We start from the raw sequence: 15,368 nt of genomic DNA, 5'->3' as shown, positions 1-15,368 counted from the left end.
CAAAGTCTAGGTTTAAAGTGCCTAAAGTTATGGGAAAGGTTCAGTCAAAATACCTGTTCATATTTCTGCTGCTGGGAAAATGAAAGATCAGTGATGCTGCAATTTTTGTTGTCTTCAACAGTTAATCAGGCCATATTGGTTTGGTTTAGTGTTCTGGAAAAGCTGAACATCAGCTGTTTTTGACATTTACTTTCGGTGGGTTTTTCATGAATTTTGGTTGGGTTAGAAAGGTTTTGCTGGAAACCACCGTCTCCGCACGCTCCACTGTCGCACAGTAGAGAGCTTACACACGTAACGTGTCCGAATCATTTACCCTCTCTCTGCTCCCCAGGCGTTGCAGCAGTGGCTGCCCAATCACTGTGTGTACTCACCAGCGTATGAGCATATTCATTGCATAGATGGTTTACAGGCAGAGCCAAATTCCATCTGTGTCCAACACAATTTGTGAATGTGGTTGTCCTCATCTTTGAAAGACACACAATACACTTTAGATATTTAAACAGTAGAGCTGAATCTGTAGCTCGCATTAAATGAAAGTCACTTCAATTACAAAAGTTGTACACCATCCATCCATTCATTAATTTACTCTGAGACCCAAAGCAGGATTTGAGAGGAATTCTTTTCAACCCTTACCATAATAATTAATTAGCTAATAGTCATCCTTTCTCAAAAACAAAACAACAAACACAACAACAAAAAAAACTGGACACCAGGTTACATGTTAAAGAATATTTATCAACAACACAAGAGGACAGAATACTCCTTTTAGGAGGAAGTTGGACAGTCCACCCATCCACCCCAAAATTTTTATCTGTTTGACTGGGTCTGGTCAGTCCACAGGACTTAAGTCTCCCTGATCAGTTTGGTGAGCTTCTGGATCTTTGACTTGGTGGACATGTCCACGTACTTATCACCAATACTGACGATCATACCACCAAGGATGGAAGGATCACTCTGTGAACAGGAAAAGAAAGGAGAGCGCTTAACTATTAAGCTATATTTTTAACTTTATAGTTTTAACTTTTAACCCTTAAAAGGTTCTCGCCTTTAGCATGAAACGGTCTTGCCATCAAACATAGTACTCTGCAGGTCACTATAGGACTATAGAACTAACAATACTAAAGAATTTATGGTTCCACAAATGCTGAACACTGCAATTTTGAGGTTTCATAAAACACAGGATGATTTACAAACAATCACGTTGTAACATGGCACCAAAACCCACCTTGGTCTCCAGCTTAATAGACTCTCCCTTTGCCAAGAACCCATTAAGTGCCACTTTCAGCTCTGCAAGGTTTGCCTCATCCAGGGGCTGCATTCAACACACAGCACAGGAAAACGTGAGACATAGGAGCCAAGCATTTTATAACTTCCCTTCTATAAAAGATTGAGTCCTACCTGGGCAGTGGTGACCGAGCAGGTGACCTCTCCTCTGTGGGCGCTCATCATTTTGCCAAAAGCAGTTATGACATCAGGGGTCATTGTAAGCCTGCCATTTTCAGCCAGTACGTCTGTAATGGGGGGAAAAAAACATTACTGCAACAAATCCAAATCAGAGCCTTACTAAAATAACCCATTAACTAACGTTTAAGGTCACTACAACTCTATATGCAGGCAAACACCATTCATCATAGTCACGCTTACTTTTCAAGGTCAAAAACTACAGTGCCTATAAAACATACCCACCCCCTTGAATGTTTTGCCCTTTTTTATTGCTTTTATAAATGGAAACAGGGTTAATATAATTCGGCATTTCAGACAACAATTTACCAAAAAGCTGGATGGATTTCTACAAAGTAATGACAAGTAAATAAAAATGTGTCATTGCATGAATATTCACCCGTCTTCAAATCAGTGCTTAGTAGATGCACCTTTGGCTGTGTGGATGGGTCTCAATCAGGCTTTCGCATCTGGCAATTTAACTCCATTCCACATGTCCATTCCGGACATGTGTGCTCACTGTCCACTGTGTGTGTGTGTTTTACTGGTGTGTATGTGTGTGTTCACTGCACATACGGGATAAAAGCGGAAGCCAAACTCCATCTGTGTCCGTCACAAATGGTCAATATGGTTGTCTTGTCTTGTTCTTCGGTGTTCTCTTCCAGACTGAATCAGATTGTCCTCTAAGAATTCCCTATATTTTGCTGCATTCACTTTACCACCTACTATCACAAGCCTACCAGGGCCTGCAGACAAAAAGCATCCTTACAGTATGCTGCTGCCACCACCTACGTCACAGTAGGGAGGGTGCGTTTGTGGTGATGTGTGGCGTTCGCCTTTACCAAACAAAGCTGCTATTCTGATGCCAAAAATCTTTAACCCTTGAGTCTACCACATGCCTTTGGGCAAACTGTGGTCGAGATTTAATTATTTTCTGCCATAAAGCTCTGACTGGTAAAGAACCTTGGCAGCAGTTGCATATGAAGACTTTCTCTAATCACAGCTACTAAAGATGTCTCTGTGGGCTTCCTCACTCCTGGTCTCCTTCTTGCACAATCAGATTTTTTTATTTTTTATTATTTCTTCCATTTCTTAAATAATGGATTTAACGGCAACAACTTAACCTCCAGGGGAAGACTTGGAATATTTTTTTCCTATCCATCCAGATAGATAAGGGATGCTCGCAGAGATGCATGAAGTGTTCTTTTGTCTTCAGGGTATATTTGTCACGAATGCTGATTGGTGACTGGACCTTCTGGCCAGGGGTCTTTAACAGTGAGGGGAGAAGTACCAACTACCTAGACCTCTGTTGAATTCTGTCAGTCACTTTAAAGAGGGTGAATATTTATGCAATCACTTACTTCACATTATATATATTTTTTATTTATCTGATATTACATTGCAGAAATCTGTTCATTTTGGCATTAAAGATCTTGTCTCAAAAAATCCAAATTATGTTGTCCATGACGCCATTCATAAAAGAAACCAAGCAATAAGAGTACACTTGTGCTGCCGGAACTGAATGTATGGTTTTCCTGTCATTTTGCCGCAACTGTAGACTTCGTATATGTTGGGGGACTTACTGATTAGGTTGACTGTAATGGGGGAGAGCTTGGCCTTGCTCAAAGCATCGCTGAAAGTCTTCTGTTTGAGACTGCGCTTGACATGAGGATTCATCACAATGCTTGACAATTTGGGGTCCTTGATAAGGCTCTGAAAGCAGAGATATTCAACAATGAAGGACACACAGTTTAACACCTTGTTCCTTAAATTTATTATTTAGATTTTAACCCAGTGGAACCCCACAGGGATCTATGAAACTGATGTTACTTATGACAGTAATGTATTTATGAGTGCTGAATTGTGAGTTTACATAAGAGGTTACAAGGATGAAAGGAGAGCAATGCTAGAAGTTATTCAGAGATGAACTCACAGCCACACGGCCAAGCTCCTGCTCCACCTTGTCCAGACTCTTCTGCTTACTGGCAGCAGAAAAGAGAGCAGTGGCATAACGTCCTTCTACTCCATACACCTGGATGGGGGGCTGTAGAAGCATGTGGAGTTAAGCCTTTTTAAAAAAAAACAGTGGCACCATAATCTGATGCGTCTAATGATAAAAAGGCATTCTGATGCATTAAAAACTTGTCAGAAAAGTTTGCTACTTCATGTCTTTCTTTACTGCCAAAACGGCCAATTTCAATCGTGATACAAATGAACAGCATTCTTATCCATGATACCTTAATCAGCTTTGCTGCTGGTCGAACCACCGACGTGCTGAACTGCCGCACCTGGAGAAGAGGGGAGAGAGAGAGAGAGAGACAGAGAAAAAGAGATGAATTAGCTGGGTCGATCAGATGCCCCACTTTATCAAGGACTTCTGTTCGGACACCCAGGTGAAGTTCGTTCCACCACTTCACTGCCAGGATAGAAAAAAAGCCTGGATGCTTGTCTTCCATGAATCTTAAGGGATGGCGGGTCAAGCCAAGCCACACCTGAAGCTTGAAGGGCTCTTGGTGCAGATCGGCTTTTGACCACTGCCATCAAGTACGGAGGGGCTTTGTAGGCCAGGGTCAGGGTTTTGAATCTGATGCAGGCAGCAGCTACAGGAAGCCAGTGAAGATGACCTGTGCCGCTGCATTCTGGTCCAATTGCAGGGGCAGTAATGTTAGTAATGTCAGTAATGTCATTTAAAAAGCAAGTGCATGTTCAAAAGGGGTTCACAGTTTTTTCTATTTCATTTCTACACAAGGTCACACGAAAAAGATCAGGGTCCTACAAACTCCAAACTACTGCTCGCCATGATCCATAGGAGAACTTCAGTTCACCTTAGCCATAACCACAGACAGGTCCCGGTCATTTCTTCAAAAACTTTGTACGCTTTAGACATGGCCTGTGCTTCACAGATTTCTCTCAATAAAGTAAAGTAATATTAAACTGATGAACAATTTATCACAAACATCACATTATAGCCCTGGCGATTGCTGCATGCCCAACTCACTACGTAACCTTCACCTCGCAGCGGCTCGCCATACTGTTACCACAGCGCCAGCACAAATGGCCCAACACAGCACAGACTGTGTGGAATTAGAGAAATGGCCGTTATTGCTCAACGGGAAACTGTTAAAATCAGTTGCCTAACTGAAGAAGAGTCGTAACTACGTAGCTGACGTTAGTGAAGGTGTAGAGGACTAAATGCTAGGCGTTTGCGAGCTTAGCCGGATAAAGAGGCCGAGGCTCGGTTTAGCGCTACTGCAAGTGCTACGGGCTGCCGGGCACCCAGCACGGCCATGCTGTTGAAATCTTCAGAATAGTTTGCTCTGTGGAAAACATGATATTTAATAGAACTGACTTATTTTATTAACAACATAAACGCTTTTAGGCAACCCATACCTGCCCCAGTCCAAGCGCTGCCATTTTCTCCTGCCTCTGTGTAGGTCAAAGCAGCTGCGCATGCGCCATGGCGCATTAAAAACGCGGGGCTTTCTACGGTGCATTCTGGGAAATGTAGTTAGTGGCTTTTTTGTGCGTTTGTGGAAAACTACTGACAGAGAGAGGGCGACACCTCGAGGATCATCAGACATTAGGCGCTGAAAATGTACAGACCCAACCTGAACGTAAACACAGTTTTACTAATTTTATTATATATATATATATATATACTTTTAACTAGATTTCCAAGATTCCTGTGGTTCTATGTACCTCTTTGCCTTACAAAAACGAAGTAAATTGTTTAGATAGATAGATATGAAGGTATATAGATAGATAGATAGATAGATAGACAGACAGATAGATAGATAGATAGACAGACAGACAGACAGATAGATAGATAGATAGATAGATAGATAGATAGATAGATAGATAGATATGAAGGTAGATAGATAGATAGATAGATAGATAGATATGAAGGTATATAGATAGATAGATAGATAGATAGATAGGTAGATAGATAGGTAGACAAATTGATCATTAGATAGGTAGGTACGTAGGTAGGTAGATAGACAGATGGGTAGATGGATGAGTATGAAGTGTACAAAATAGAAAAGTCATGTGATTTATGTCTGAAGTTTGGTGGCCAAACTGCAATTCGGACACACAAAACACACCAGCAGGTTTCCAGTATTTTCTGATAGCATTAAATAAAGGCAAGAAACAAAATATATAATATATATAATACTGCATTGCTCATTCAGAGAGGCTAACGAACATGAGTGGAAGTGTCTAGCTCACATGTTTAGTACCTTGCTGCCCCCCACCCCGCCTTCAGCAGAAACATAAGGGGGCGGGAACAAAAGGGATGTGGGTTTTTAAGAGCGTCCCGAGTGCGCCGCGCTACTGTTCCTCCTCCAGCAGCTCAGGAGGAAGACTATGAGAGGAAAAGGACGGAAGACAAACACAAGCAGGGGCTGTTTACTCTTAACTCATGCTCTGACAAATGTTCGAGTTTTCCGGCAGCTCGACGTCCACGGCACCTTGGGAGACGTGGCCAAGTGATGTAGCCAGAAGCCTCCTGTTACTCGTCCTTCCGCACTCGCTAATTCATTCATTGGACCCTCGCAGACAGCAGCGTTGTACAGGCTTTAGGCTAAACCTGTGAAATGGTAAGTGGTCCCGCGCGGTTGTCATTCATTTGACAAGCAGTGAATGAGATGCGTGTGTGAGTGTGTGTGAGTGAGTGTGTGTGTGTGTAGTTTGCGGAACTGGACGCACAGGCATGTTTGGCTCGATGTCAAGGGGGTTGTGTATGTGCCTGCCTTAAAATACTGAGCCGATGTTGGTTGAGGGGAAGGAGTTAGGACGTAGTTAGGAAGCAAGGTGCTGGAAGGCTCATTTTTAAGAAGGACGAGCTCTTGTAGTTTATTGAATGCGCATGGTTGTTCTCTGAAATACAGATTTAGGTGTAAAACTCCATCAGGAGGGATCCGCGCCCTCCGCCAGGTCACACTTCCAGAAAATTCCACGCGCTGGATTCACGTTGCCGACGCTATATCTGCCGCTAGTACTCATCAGTAGCGTGACGTAGCATAATGTGATTAAAACGTGCCACGCCCCTTCAGATATGTTAGATCCCGTGTTTAAAAAAAAAAAATTATATATTTTTAAATTTTTTATTTTTATAGAGGTGGTTTATTAGTGTGTTTTTTTTTTACGTGAATCACTTGTTGAAATAACCATAAAGCTGTAGTGTTTTGTTTTTGTTTTTGTTTTTTTTTTTTTGGGGGGGGGGTTAAATTGATGGGCTCAATCTTCCAGTAAGGTCACAGGGGTTCGTTTAATTCCCGAAGCTCATCAATAAAGCACCGAGTTCTTGATGCCCTCGTCCAGTCCCTTCCTCAGCGCTTGGTGGCGTGAATGCGAGGCAGCTGATCAGTTGCCAGGGGTTACCAGAGCACGTCCAAGTGAAGCATAGACCATGGCATTAAGATCCAGTACCATGCTGTGTGGTGGGCTTTGAGCCACATGTAAAAGGAGAGCTGGCTGGCATACCTAACCTTTTTATTTATTTATTTTTAATCGCCTGACAGTGAGTGCAGTACAAAAGGGATTAGCCCAGTCAAACTACAGGAGCTCAGGAACCTTTAATAAGGCCCTGGGTCTGTCTCTTATGCGCCTGGCCTCATCGCCTGGATCTGCCACAGAATGCATCGTCTGATAATCAGGTCGTCTGCAAGTGGAGCTGGGCAATATGCTGATATTTAACATCTTGAGGATGTTGTTGTTCTAATAAACACTGATCAGCTGCTACTTTCATTACTAACAGTGTCATTAGACTGGTTTAATTAGATGACGTGCAGCAGATGTTCAGGATGGGAGAGTATCTGAGGGTCTATTTGTTTTTAAGAATCTGTCGCTGGTGGTGTATTTAGTCTGTGATTACATGTATTGTGATAGATATCTGTGAGTAGAGCATGATGTGAAATTACAGTGAATATTTTTACTGGCATATGCCCTGATGCTGACACACAGTATCCACTTTCGTCATGCTGTCTTCAAATATTAGAGAAGGATACAGTATCACTGATGCTGGGCAGAAGCAATTTGCAGATGGTCCAATGCATTTGAACACTGTGCACAATTGTAAACCCACCATTAAATAAATGTTAAAGCATCAGTCCCACAACAACGGCTAAATGTTCAGCTGCTGGACTGAAAGAAGGCTGAATGCAACAGGTTGTGTAGGGAATCATAGCTGGCAACTGGGGCTTAGAGAAGTTAGCTAGCAGGCAAAACCCCACAGCACAGACCATGCTCCAGCTAACTGAGGCTAAAATGACGTTTAGATAAACTCATATCGGAGGGCACAAAAGTCTAGTGAATGGTCTTATGATCAACCGAATAGCCGATATCGAATGTGTGCTGGTCGTTGCTGATCCCAGGCATGTGATTCAACACTTAAACGGCACAATGCGTCCATAGGAACCACCGTGGACTTGGAGGGTGTTTTAATTTTTTAGTTATTGCTTTGTGATGCATTATGATCTTTGGCTGAGATGGTTTTGAGACGCATCTTGCAGATTGGTACTTCCGGATTTGCTTGAGCTCCCTTTAATCCGTAGTAACTCTGTTCACTGTACTCTCAGCTGGACGGGGCTGTCTTTCCCAATCATGTGACAACAGGTCAGAGTGCCCCCTGCCTTGTGGCCCCTCTAAACGCACCTAGGGGAATGAGCTGATTCGGCAGTGCACTAGAACATGTCAAATGTTGTAATGGTAAAATGCAGTCCTCTTTTTAAGATGCCATTGCTATTTAAAATACTTCTGTATACTGTACAACCCCACCAGCACACATTTACAGTGGTGAGCAAAATTTTGGGCACCCCCCTAATCATAATTTGCTACTTTAAATAGTTTAGTTAGTAGAAGATAATCAGCTCTCCAAAAGACATCAGTTACAGTTAGAGAGAGTACCTTTTTTAAAAATTTGTTTTATTTATTTCATAGTAAAAGAAATATTATAAGCAAGATTGTTTTGTTGTGGTAAAACTTTGAAAAAATAAATAAATTAGGCACTCAAACCAAAATTGTTAGAAACAGCTTTTACATTTATAGTTAGAAAAGGCCAAGTTTTAAACTCCTCAAACTTTTTCCCAACAATGAGATACTATTGGCTCCTCGCAGCAGCTGTCTAGCTCATGGCAAGAGGTCAACATAAAAAAACTGCATAAAAATAGATTATTTAAAGTAAAGCAAATATCTTTTGAAAATCTATTGAATCATGAGCTTGAGCACCAAAAGAGGGCAGCAGTACAGATGTTTTCTGGTATGATTCAACACTGTGCTGTTCAGTGGTTTCTTTGGTATTGTTTTAGTGGTCATAAAACCTGCTGTTGTGAGGTTAGCACAGTAATTTTGACACGAATGGATATGTGTGGATAAATTCACAGCAATACTGTGGATGGTTGTACGGTCAGGTTGTTGTATGTATGTTGTATGACTGTTGTACCGTCATGTTGTTGTAAGTGGCATGCATTCTTATATTGTTATAATTGCTTCAGTCATTTCTAAATCATAGGTGGGATGGGAAACCTGCAGTGCTGAGACTAGAGCCTAAAGGGGGGGGGGATAAGAACCATGCATGTGCCTTTACGTAATCAGCTGACCTCTGACTCACAGGGATTTCTATCCCTGAGTGTGTGAGGGATCTGAAATGGCATGGCATTGGGGGGGTGGTGCGAAGCAGATTTGCATCTGTAAGTTATGCAAACATATGAGCAGTGGGAAGTCAATCAGCTCAGGAGGCCGAGAAAGGTCGACAGCGACTCAATCATGCATTCTTGGCTCTATTCCTTTTCTCTATTTCCTTTTTTCCACGGTTAAAAGCTTAAATGTGTGAAACACTTGCATTGTATTAATATTATGTTCACTGCAGTTCGTATAACGCCACCCAAATGATATAATGGCTATTCCAAACGCTAGAATAACTATTCTAAATGATCCAACAAACATTAATCTAGGAGTAACAGGGTGCACTTAATCATAAAACTTAATAATTGAGGTGATATTTTGGGAATTCAAACATTATTAAAGAACACACTCCAGAATCTAATTTAAGGGTATTATTCAGGGCACCATAATATTGGCAAAATGGCACAAGGATGGGCCCGTTTAAAGTATGACCGATTGAAGTCTGCAATTCATGGACATCACCAGGTGGTGAATATCTTCTCTGGTGATGCTTTGCCAGGCCTCTAATGCAGTTGTAAGTTTAATATTCTGCATATGGAACACATGCCCTAGTGGATTTGGCTTAGTGTGTCACTGGCTTGGTCTTTTTAAAGCACCATCCAGTGAGTTTGAAGACATTTCCTTGAACTTGAGCAGATATGAGGTTTCTTTACACATCAGAATCATTGAATTCAATGAAGGTAAGTGTACCAGTACCTGTACTCTCCCATTACCAGAGATGGTATGCTTTTGTTAGTGGGCAGTGTCCTTTTGTCCCCACACTTTGTTCTTGCGATCACTCTGATGCATGTTAATCTTAGTCTCATCTGTCCATAAGACCTTTTTCCAGAATTCTGTAGACTCTCTGACCAATACACCCCGCCTCCTGTTCCTGATTTATTTATTTTTTCTCTTCTCTTTACAATAGTAAGGGTTCTACTGCCGTCAGCAGTGGAGGTCTCCCTTGGCCTACCAGTCCCTTTGCGATTAATGAGCTCACCAGTGTGTTCTTTCTTCTTGATGATATTCCACACAGTACATTTTTGCTACTCCCAAGGTTTCACTGATGTCTCTGAAGGTGTTTGTTTAGAAGCATAATAGAGCACACCTGTGAAGATGCCCTAAACATTATGGTGCCCTTAAATGAAGGGACTGTGTAAAACATGGTGAAAATGAAATGTATGCAAATGCCCTTAAATGAAAATCTGGGATATGTACTTTCATTGCATCTCATTGGTTTGATTTGAAATGTAAACCTTTGGTGCAGAGACATATCAAGGAAGGATCTCTTTTTTTATATTATATTTATATTTCTCTGCTGACCACACTGACTGCCTCTCCATCTCTCCCTCTTTGCTGTCTTACAGGAATGTAAACTCTAGCCTAACCAGACCAGAGACCTGAGGCATCGTCTTCAAAGTACCCCCTGGGCTTCACGAGAACATCATTGGATTATCTGAACCTAGATGCATGAACCAAATAGAAATTCACCCGACAGATGGTGGATGGCTTTTGTTTTCATCCAGAAAGACAGCAAACCAACAGATGAAGAGATTTTTTTGGCGTTACTGTCAAATAACGCAACATTGTCCAAATAACCACCCTTTCCTTACATATATCTTTGTATTTTAAACTCCAATAAGCATTTAAACATGGGTCCCTCAATGGAGATCGCAGACATTGCTGTTGTAGCACTGTATTTTATCCTTGTGCTCGGCATAGGATTTTTTGCCATGTGGAAAGCCAACCGCAGCACTGTAAGTGGCTACTTCCTGGCTGGACGATCTATGAACTGGGTTGTGATTGGAGCGTCTCTGTTCGTCAGCAACATTGGGAGTGAGCACTTTATCGGTCTGGCCGGCTCTGGTGCAGCAAGTGGTTTTGCCGTTGGTGCCTGGGAGTTCAATGCTCTACTCCTCCTTCAGCTCCTGGGCTGGGTGTTCATCCCAGTCTATATTCACTCTGGGGTCTACACCATGCCAGAGTACCTTTCTAAGCGCTACGGGGGCAAAAGACTGAAGGTGTACTTTGCTGCGCTCTCTCTTTTGCTGTACATCTTCACCAAACTTTCAGTGGACTTGTATGCAGGGGCTCTCTTTATTCAGGAGTCTTTAGGCTGGAATCTCTACCTGTCAATCATCCTGCTCATCTCCATGACTGCACTGCTGACCGTAACGGGTGGACTAGTTGCGGTGATCTACACTGACACTCTTCAGGCAGTGCTCATGATTGGTGGAGCTTTGAGCCTTACAATCATTAGCCTAGTCAAGGTAGGTGGCCTGGATGGCGTTCGAGAGAAATACATGGAGGCTGTTCCAAATGTCACTGCCATTCTTGCCAGCTACAACCACAGCTTTGCCTACACAAATTCCTGTCGCATACACCCAAAGCCAGATTCCTTCAAGCTTTTACGGGGTCCCCTCGATGAGGACGTCCCCTGGCCAGGGTTCATTTTGGGCCAGACTCCTGCATCCATCTGGTACTGGTGTGCTGACCAGGTAATAGTTCAGAGGGTACTTGCAGCTAAAAACCTCGCTCATGCAAAGGGCTCCACCCTCATGGCTGGAATGCTAAAAATTCTACCAATGTTCATCATCGTAATTCCAGGAATGATATCGCGGATAATATTTACAGATGAACTGGCCTGCATCAGCCCGGAGCACTGCATGGCTGTGTGTGGCAGCCAGGCGGGCTGTTCTAATATTGCCTACCCTCGACTAGTCATGAGCATAATGCCAGTGGGCCTGCGGGGATTGATGATGGCGGTTATGATTGCTGCACTCATGAGTGACCTGGACTCTATATTCAACAGTGCAAGCACCATCTTCACCCTGGACATCTACAAGATGGTGCGGACATGCGCCACCTCCCGCGAGTTGGTTGTAGTGGGCCGTGTCTTTGTGTTGTTCATGGTGACCATCAGCATTGCTTGGGTGCCGGTCATCATTGAGATGCAAGGTGGCCAAATGTACTTGTACATCCAGGAAATGGCAGGATATCTGACACCGCCCATTGCTGCTCTCTTCCTCCTGGGTGTCTTCTGGAAGCGTTGCAACGAGACCGGCGCCTTCTGGGGTGGCATGACTGGGTTCGTTCTGGGTACCACGCGTCTTATTCTTGGCTTTGTCTATCGTGAGCCAAGATGCGACCAGCCAGACGAAAGGCCGGCCTTCATCACGCATGTCCACTACATGTACATAGCTGCCGGGCTGTTCTGGGCTTCTGGGCTGGTGGCGGTAGGAGTCAGTCTTTGCACCCCTCCCCCATCCAAGGAGAAGGTCCAGCGCACCACAGTGTGGGGACTACGCAACATAGAAAGGGTACCGGTGACGAATCGTGAAGAACATTACAAGTTGACCAATCAGAGCCCTGTTCAATGCAGTGGCAGCAACACGCTCCAGAAAGACTTGCCTCTGGATGTCCAGAAAGAGCGATGTCTTGATGGGGCTGACATGAAGCTTCTTATGCCTTCCCCTTGTGACCAAAATCCTGTGACTCCCAGCACAGAGGCAACCACCCCAGTGGAGGCATACGGCAACGGACATGCAGAGCTAGTGGGCTGGAAGGATGATGGGAGCCGGCGTTGTGAGAGGGGGATATGTCTGGGACTCGTTGACTTGATCTGTGGCTACAAAGAGCAGGCTGCACCAACTACACCTAAAACCACTGAGGAAGATGAACGTGTCGTCATGGAGATGCTTTATGAACCCCCCAAAATCAAGCTTCTCTTAAACTTTGGCCTGATTATAGTGTGTTCTCTGGGCGTCTTCATGTTTGTCTACTTCTCCCTGTAATGTGCTTTTACTTATTTTGCCCGTTGGACGGTGTGAAGTGGGGTTGGGTGGTATAACTGCAATAAGTTATATTGGGGAATTTAAAAGTGATGACTGTATCTCCAAAAGAAAATTGTGATGTCTGTAATGGGTCATTCCTGGTTCTGTTTCTATAAGGTTCACAGCCAAATTACCCCCTTTACATTTAATAGAGCCACAGGGTGGGGGTGCTGAAAACAAGTAAAACCAAAAAAAGACGTTAGTAAAGTTACGAGCCACAGATCAGCAAGACCAGAACATGTTTAATATTGGCTGTTAAATGACTCCTACAACCATTCTCTGAACTCTGAGCTCTCCAACACTAGGGTGAGCCTCAGTTAGTCGCAACATGGTTTGGGCTGTGGTGCTTGACCCGCTAGCTCAAACACCACAGACAAAAATGTCAACTGGGGGGTTTTGGTCAGCCAGACACCAGACTGTGGTGAGCAAAATGTAATCATGCTTACTAAGCTAGTAGTAACAATCTGCTCTATCCTGATTTGCTGGGATTTACATAAAATTGAACATGGTGTTCATTTAAGTGGATGACACTGTGAGCAAACTGCACTTAGGACCATCTGTAAATAGCTACTCCCTGTCTCCCTAGATACTACTGAGCTCAAATGTAAAAACTGTATGGGGGGGAAAAAAAATGCATACTACCCAACCCTAATGTTGGCTAATGTTATGTGATCTGTTTATTGTGAAAGCTTCTGTAAAACTGATGAACTGATTTTTGTTTTTTTGTGTAGCTTCCAGACTCTTGGGATACTCCTCATTCTGCTTGAAATGGGCCTTTTTATTGTCTCCATTTCAAATGATCAGATCCTAAATATTCCAACGGTTGTTCCTTACATCATGGTGGGCCTTTATAAATCAGTTTAGGCAAAACTACATATTCGTTGTAGATCCCGGTCAATGAAGGCCTTATTTATTGTAAGCACTCCTGTGGCTAAAACCATGGCTGGTTGTCTGCCTCATGCAATTTTTATTTTATTCTTTGTGGATCATTAATATCAGTAGTAAATACATCAAATAGGAACAGAGGTTGTGTCTTATAACTGCATTTATAGTTATCATTCCATGAATAATTATTACTAAAACATGACAGTCTAGGTAAATATGTGACCCCTGCCATTTTTACATTTTTTTTAGTCCAAACTTTTAAATCAATGAAGAAATATTCTGAGCAATTCATAGCAGAGAAAAGGTGGGATCTTTTTTTTTATTATTTATTTTGTTTTTCAAATGAATAATCTGAGTTATTCTTTGCAGGGCAGTATGCCATAACACTTGTCGTGACGTCTTGTCTAAATGTAAACACTACCATTTTATCTTAACAATACCTTTTTAAGTGAGTGTTCAGTCAGTCATTCATGGTAGGTATAGCAGACTCCTCCTGGTTATGTATTTTGCTGTATTATTGAAAGTACTTCATTCATCACCCTGTAAAAAGCAATGTGCACAAAGACGTTATTTAGAAACCACCAAAATGCCTTCTTTTCATGTTGGGAGATTCCGTTGGGGGGGGTGGGCGACGACACATCCCACCCTTTCTTTAGAGGTTTAAATAAGTTGTAGGTGAAATCCTGAAGACCAGTAAAAAGTCTCAAACCTCTATTTTAACACTAAAAAAAAAACTAAGGCTGTACAAGCACATCCTGTTTCCCCCCCCCCCCCCCCCCCCCCCCGAGGAGGACAGTTGATTAGCCTCCGCAGGACAGACACCTGTTGGAAACATCGGTTAAAAATCACGGTGATGTAACACGTGAAAGTATGTTATCCCAAATCAGGTCGGCTAAGACTGGGATGTCCAATTTTGATTGCTGTGCAAAATAGTATTTAGTTCTTCTAGAGGAAGAATGTCATTTGTGGTTGCAGGAACAGGCATTGTCTGTTTTTACTGGTTTTGAATGTGCTGTTTGTTTAGCGAAAGAGGAAGTTGGCCACAGGCAAACACAGGCATGAAGGTTTATTCACCAAGGACGACTGTTTTTGAGTTCGGATTTGGTTAGCATATCGCAGCTGGGAACTTTGCAGACATTTCGGTCTCTAGGTTATGTTGACTGGAGATCGGTACATGCCAGTTAAGTAGTAGATGTAGGATGTGTGGCGTAAACATCATGCAGATCCAGTTGGAGTGCTGTTTAAAAGAAAGTAAACTTCATGTCGCAAAGGTGCTACTGCAAACGAAGGGGATTCTAGTCCCATTTTGGGCCTCAACTACAACGGGTGGCCTGATTAAAAAGATACTGCTCCTAAAGGTCTCGGTGGTGCACCGCCTGCTTGAGTGAGGGTTCGGAGTCGTCTTCTCTCTCGGTTGTGGTCCACCAGAAAGAAAATAGGTTAGCGAATGATGGAAAATGTGACTAAATGTGACTGTATATATTTATATGTTTTATATACATGATTTCAACATGTATTAAGATAGAAAATAAAAGACATCAGATTGAA

General features: G+C 42.8%; 2 protein-coding genes across 2 annotated transcripts; one reads left to right on the top strand and one right to left on the bottom strand.

The window, feature by feature from the left end:
- Positions 1 to 714: 714 nt before the first annotated feature.
- atp5po (ATP synthase peripheral stalk subunit OSCP) lies at positions 715 to 4,914 on the bottom strand. Its single transcript, XM_072686377.1, has 7 exons — positions 4,831 to 4,914; positions 3,678 to 3,728; positions 3,374 to 3,484; positions 3,024 to 3,153; positions 1,399 to 1,511; positions 1,226 to 1,312; positions 715 to 954 (listed from the first exon to the last, which is right to left on the bottom strand). Exons 1-7 carry the CDS (start codon positions 4,852 to 4,854, stop codon positions 844 to 846), a joined length of 627 nt encoding a protein of 208 aa, XP_072542478.1. The 5' UTR covers positions 4,855 to 4,914; the 3' UTR covers positions 715 to 843.
- Positions 4,915 to 5,711: 797 nt separating this feature from the next.
- Positions 5,712 to 15,368, top strand: slc5a3b (solute carrier family 5 member 3b). Its single transcript, XM_072686373.1, has 2 exons — positions 5,712 to 6,038; positions 10,470 to 15,368. Exon 2 carries the CDS (start codon positions 10,755 to 10,757, stop codon positions 12,894 to 12,896), a length of 2,142 nt encoding a protein of 713 aa, XP_072542474.1. The 5' UTR covers positions 5,712 to 6,038; positions 10,470 to 10,754; the 3' UTR covers positions 12,897 to 15,368.

The sequence above is a fragment of the Salminus brasiliensis genome, chromosome 8 (assembly GCF_030463535.1).
Source record: "Salminus brasiliensis chromosome 8, fSalBra1.hap2, whole genome shotgun sequence".
NCBI classification, from domain to species: Eukaryota; Metazoa; Chordata; class Actinopteri; order Characiformes; family Bryconidae; genus Salminus; species Salminus brasiliensis.
Note: the sequence above shows the minus strand (reverse complement) of the source record. Positions and strands in the feature narration are given on the sequence as shown.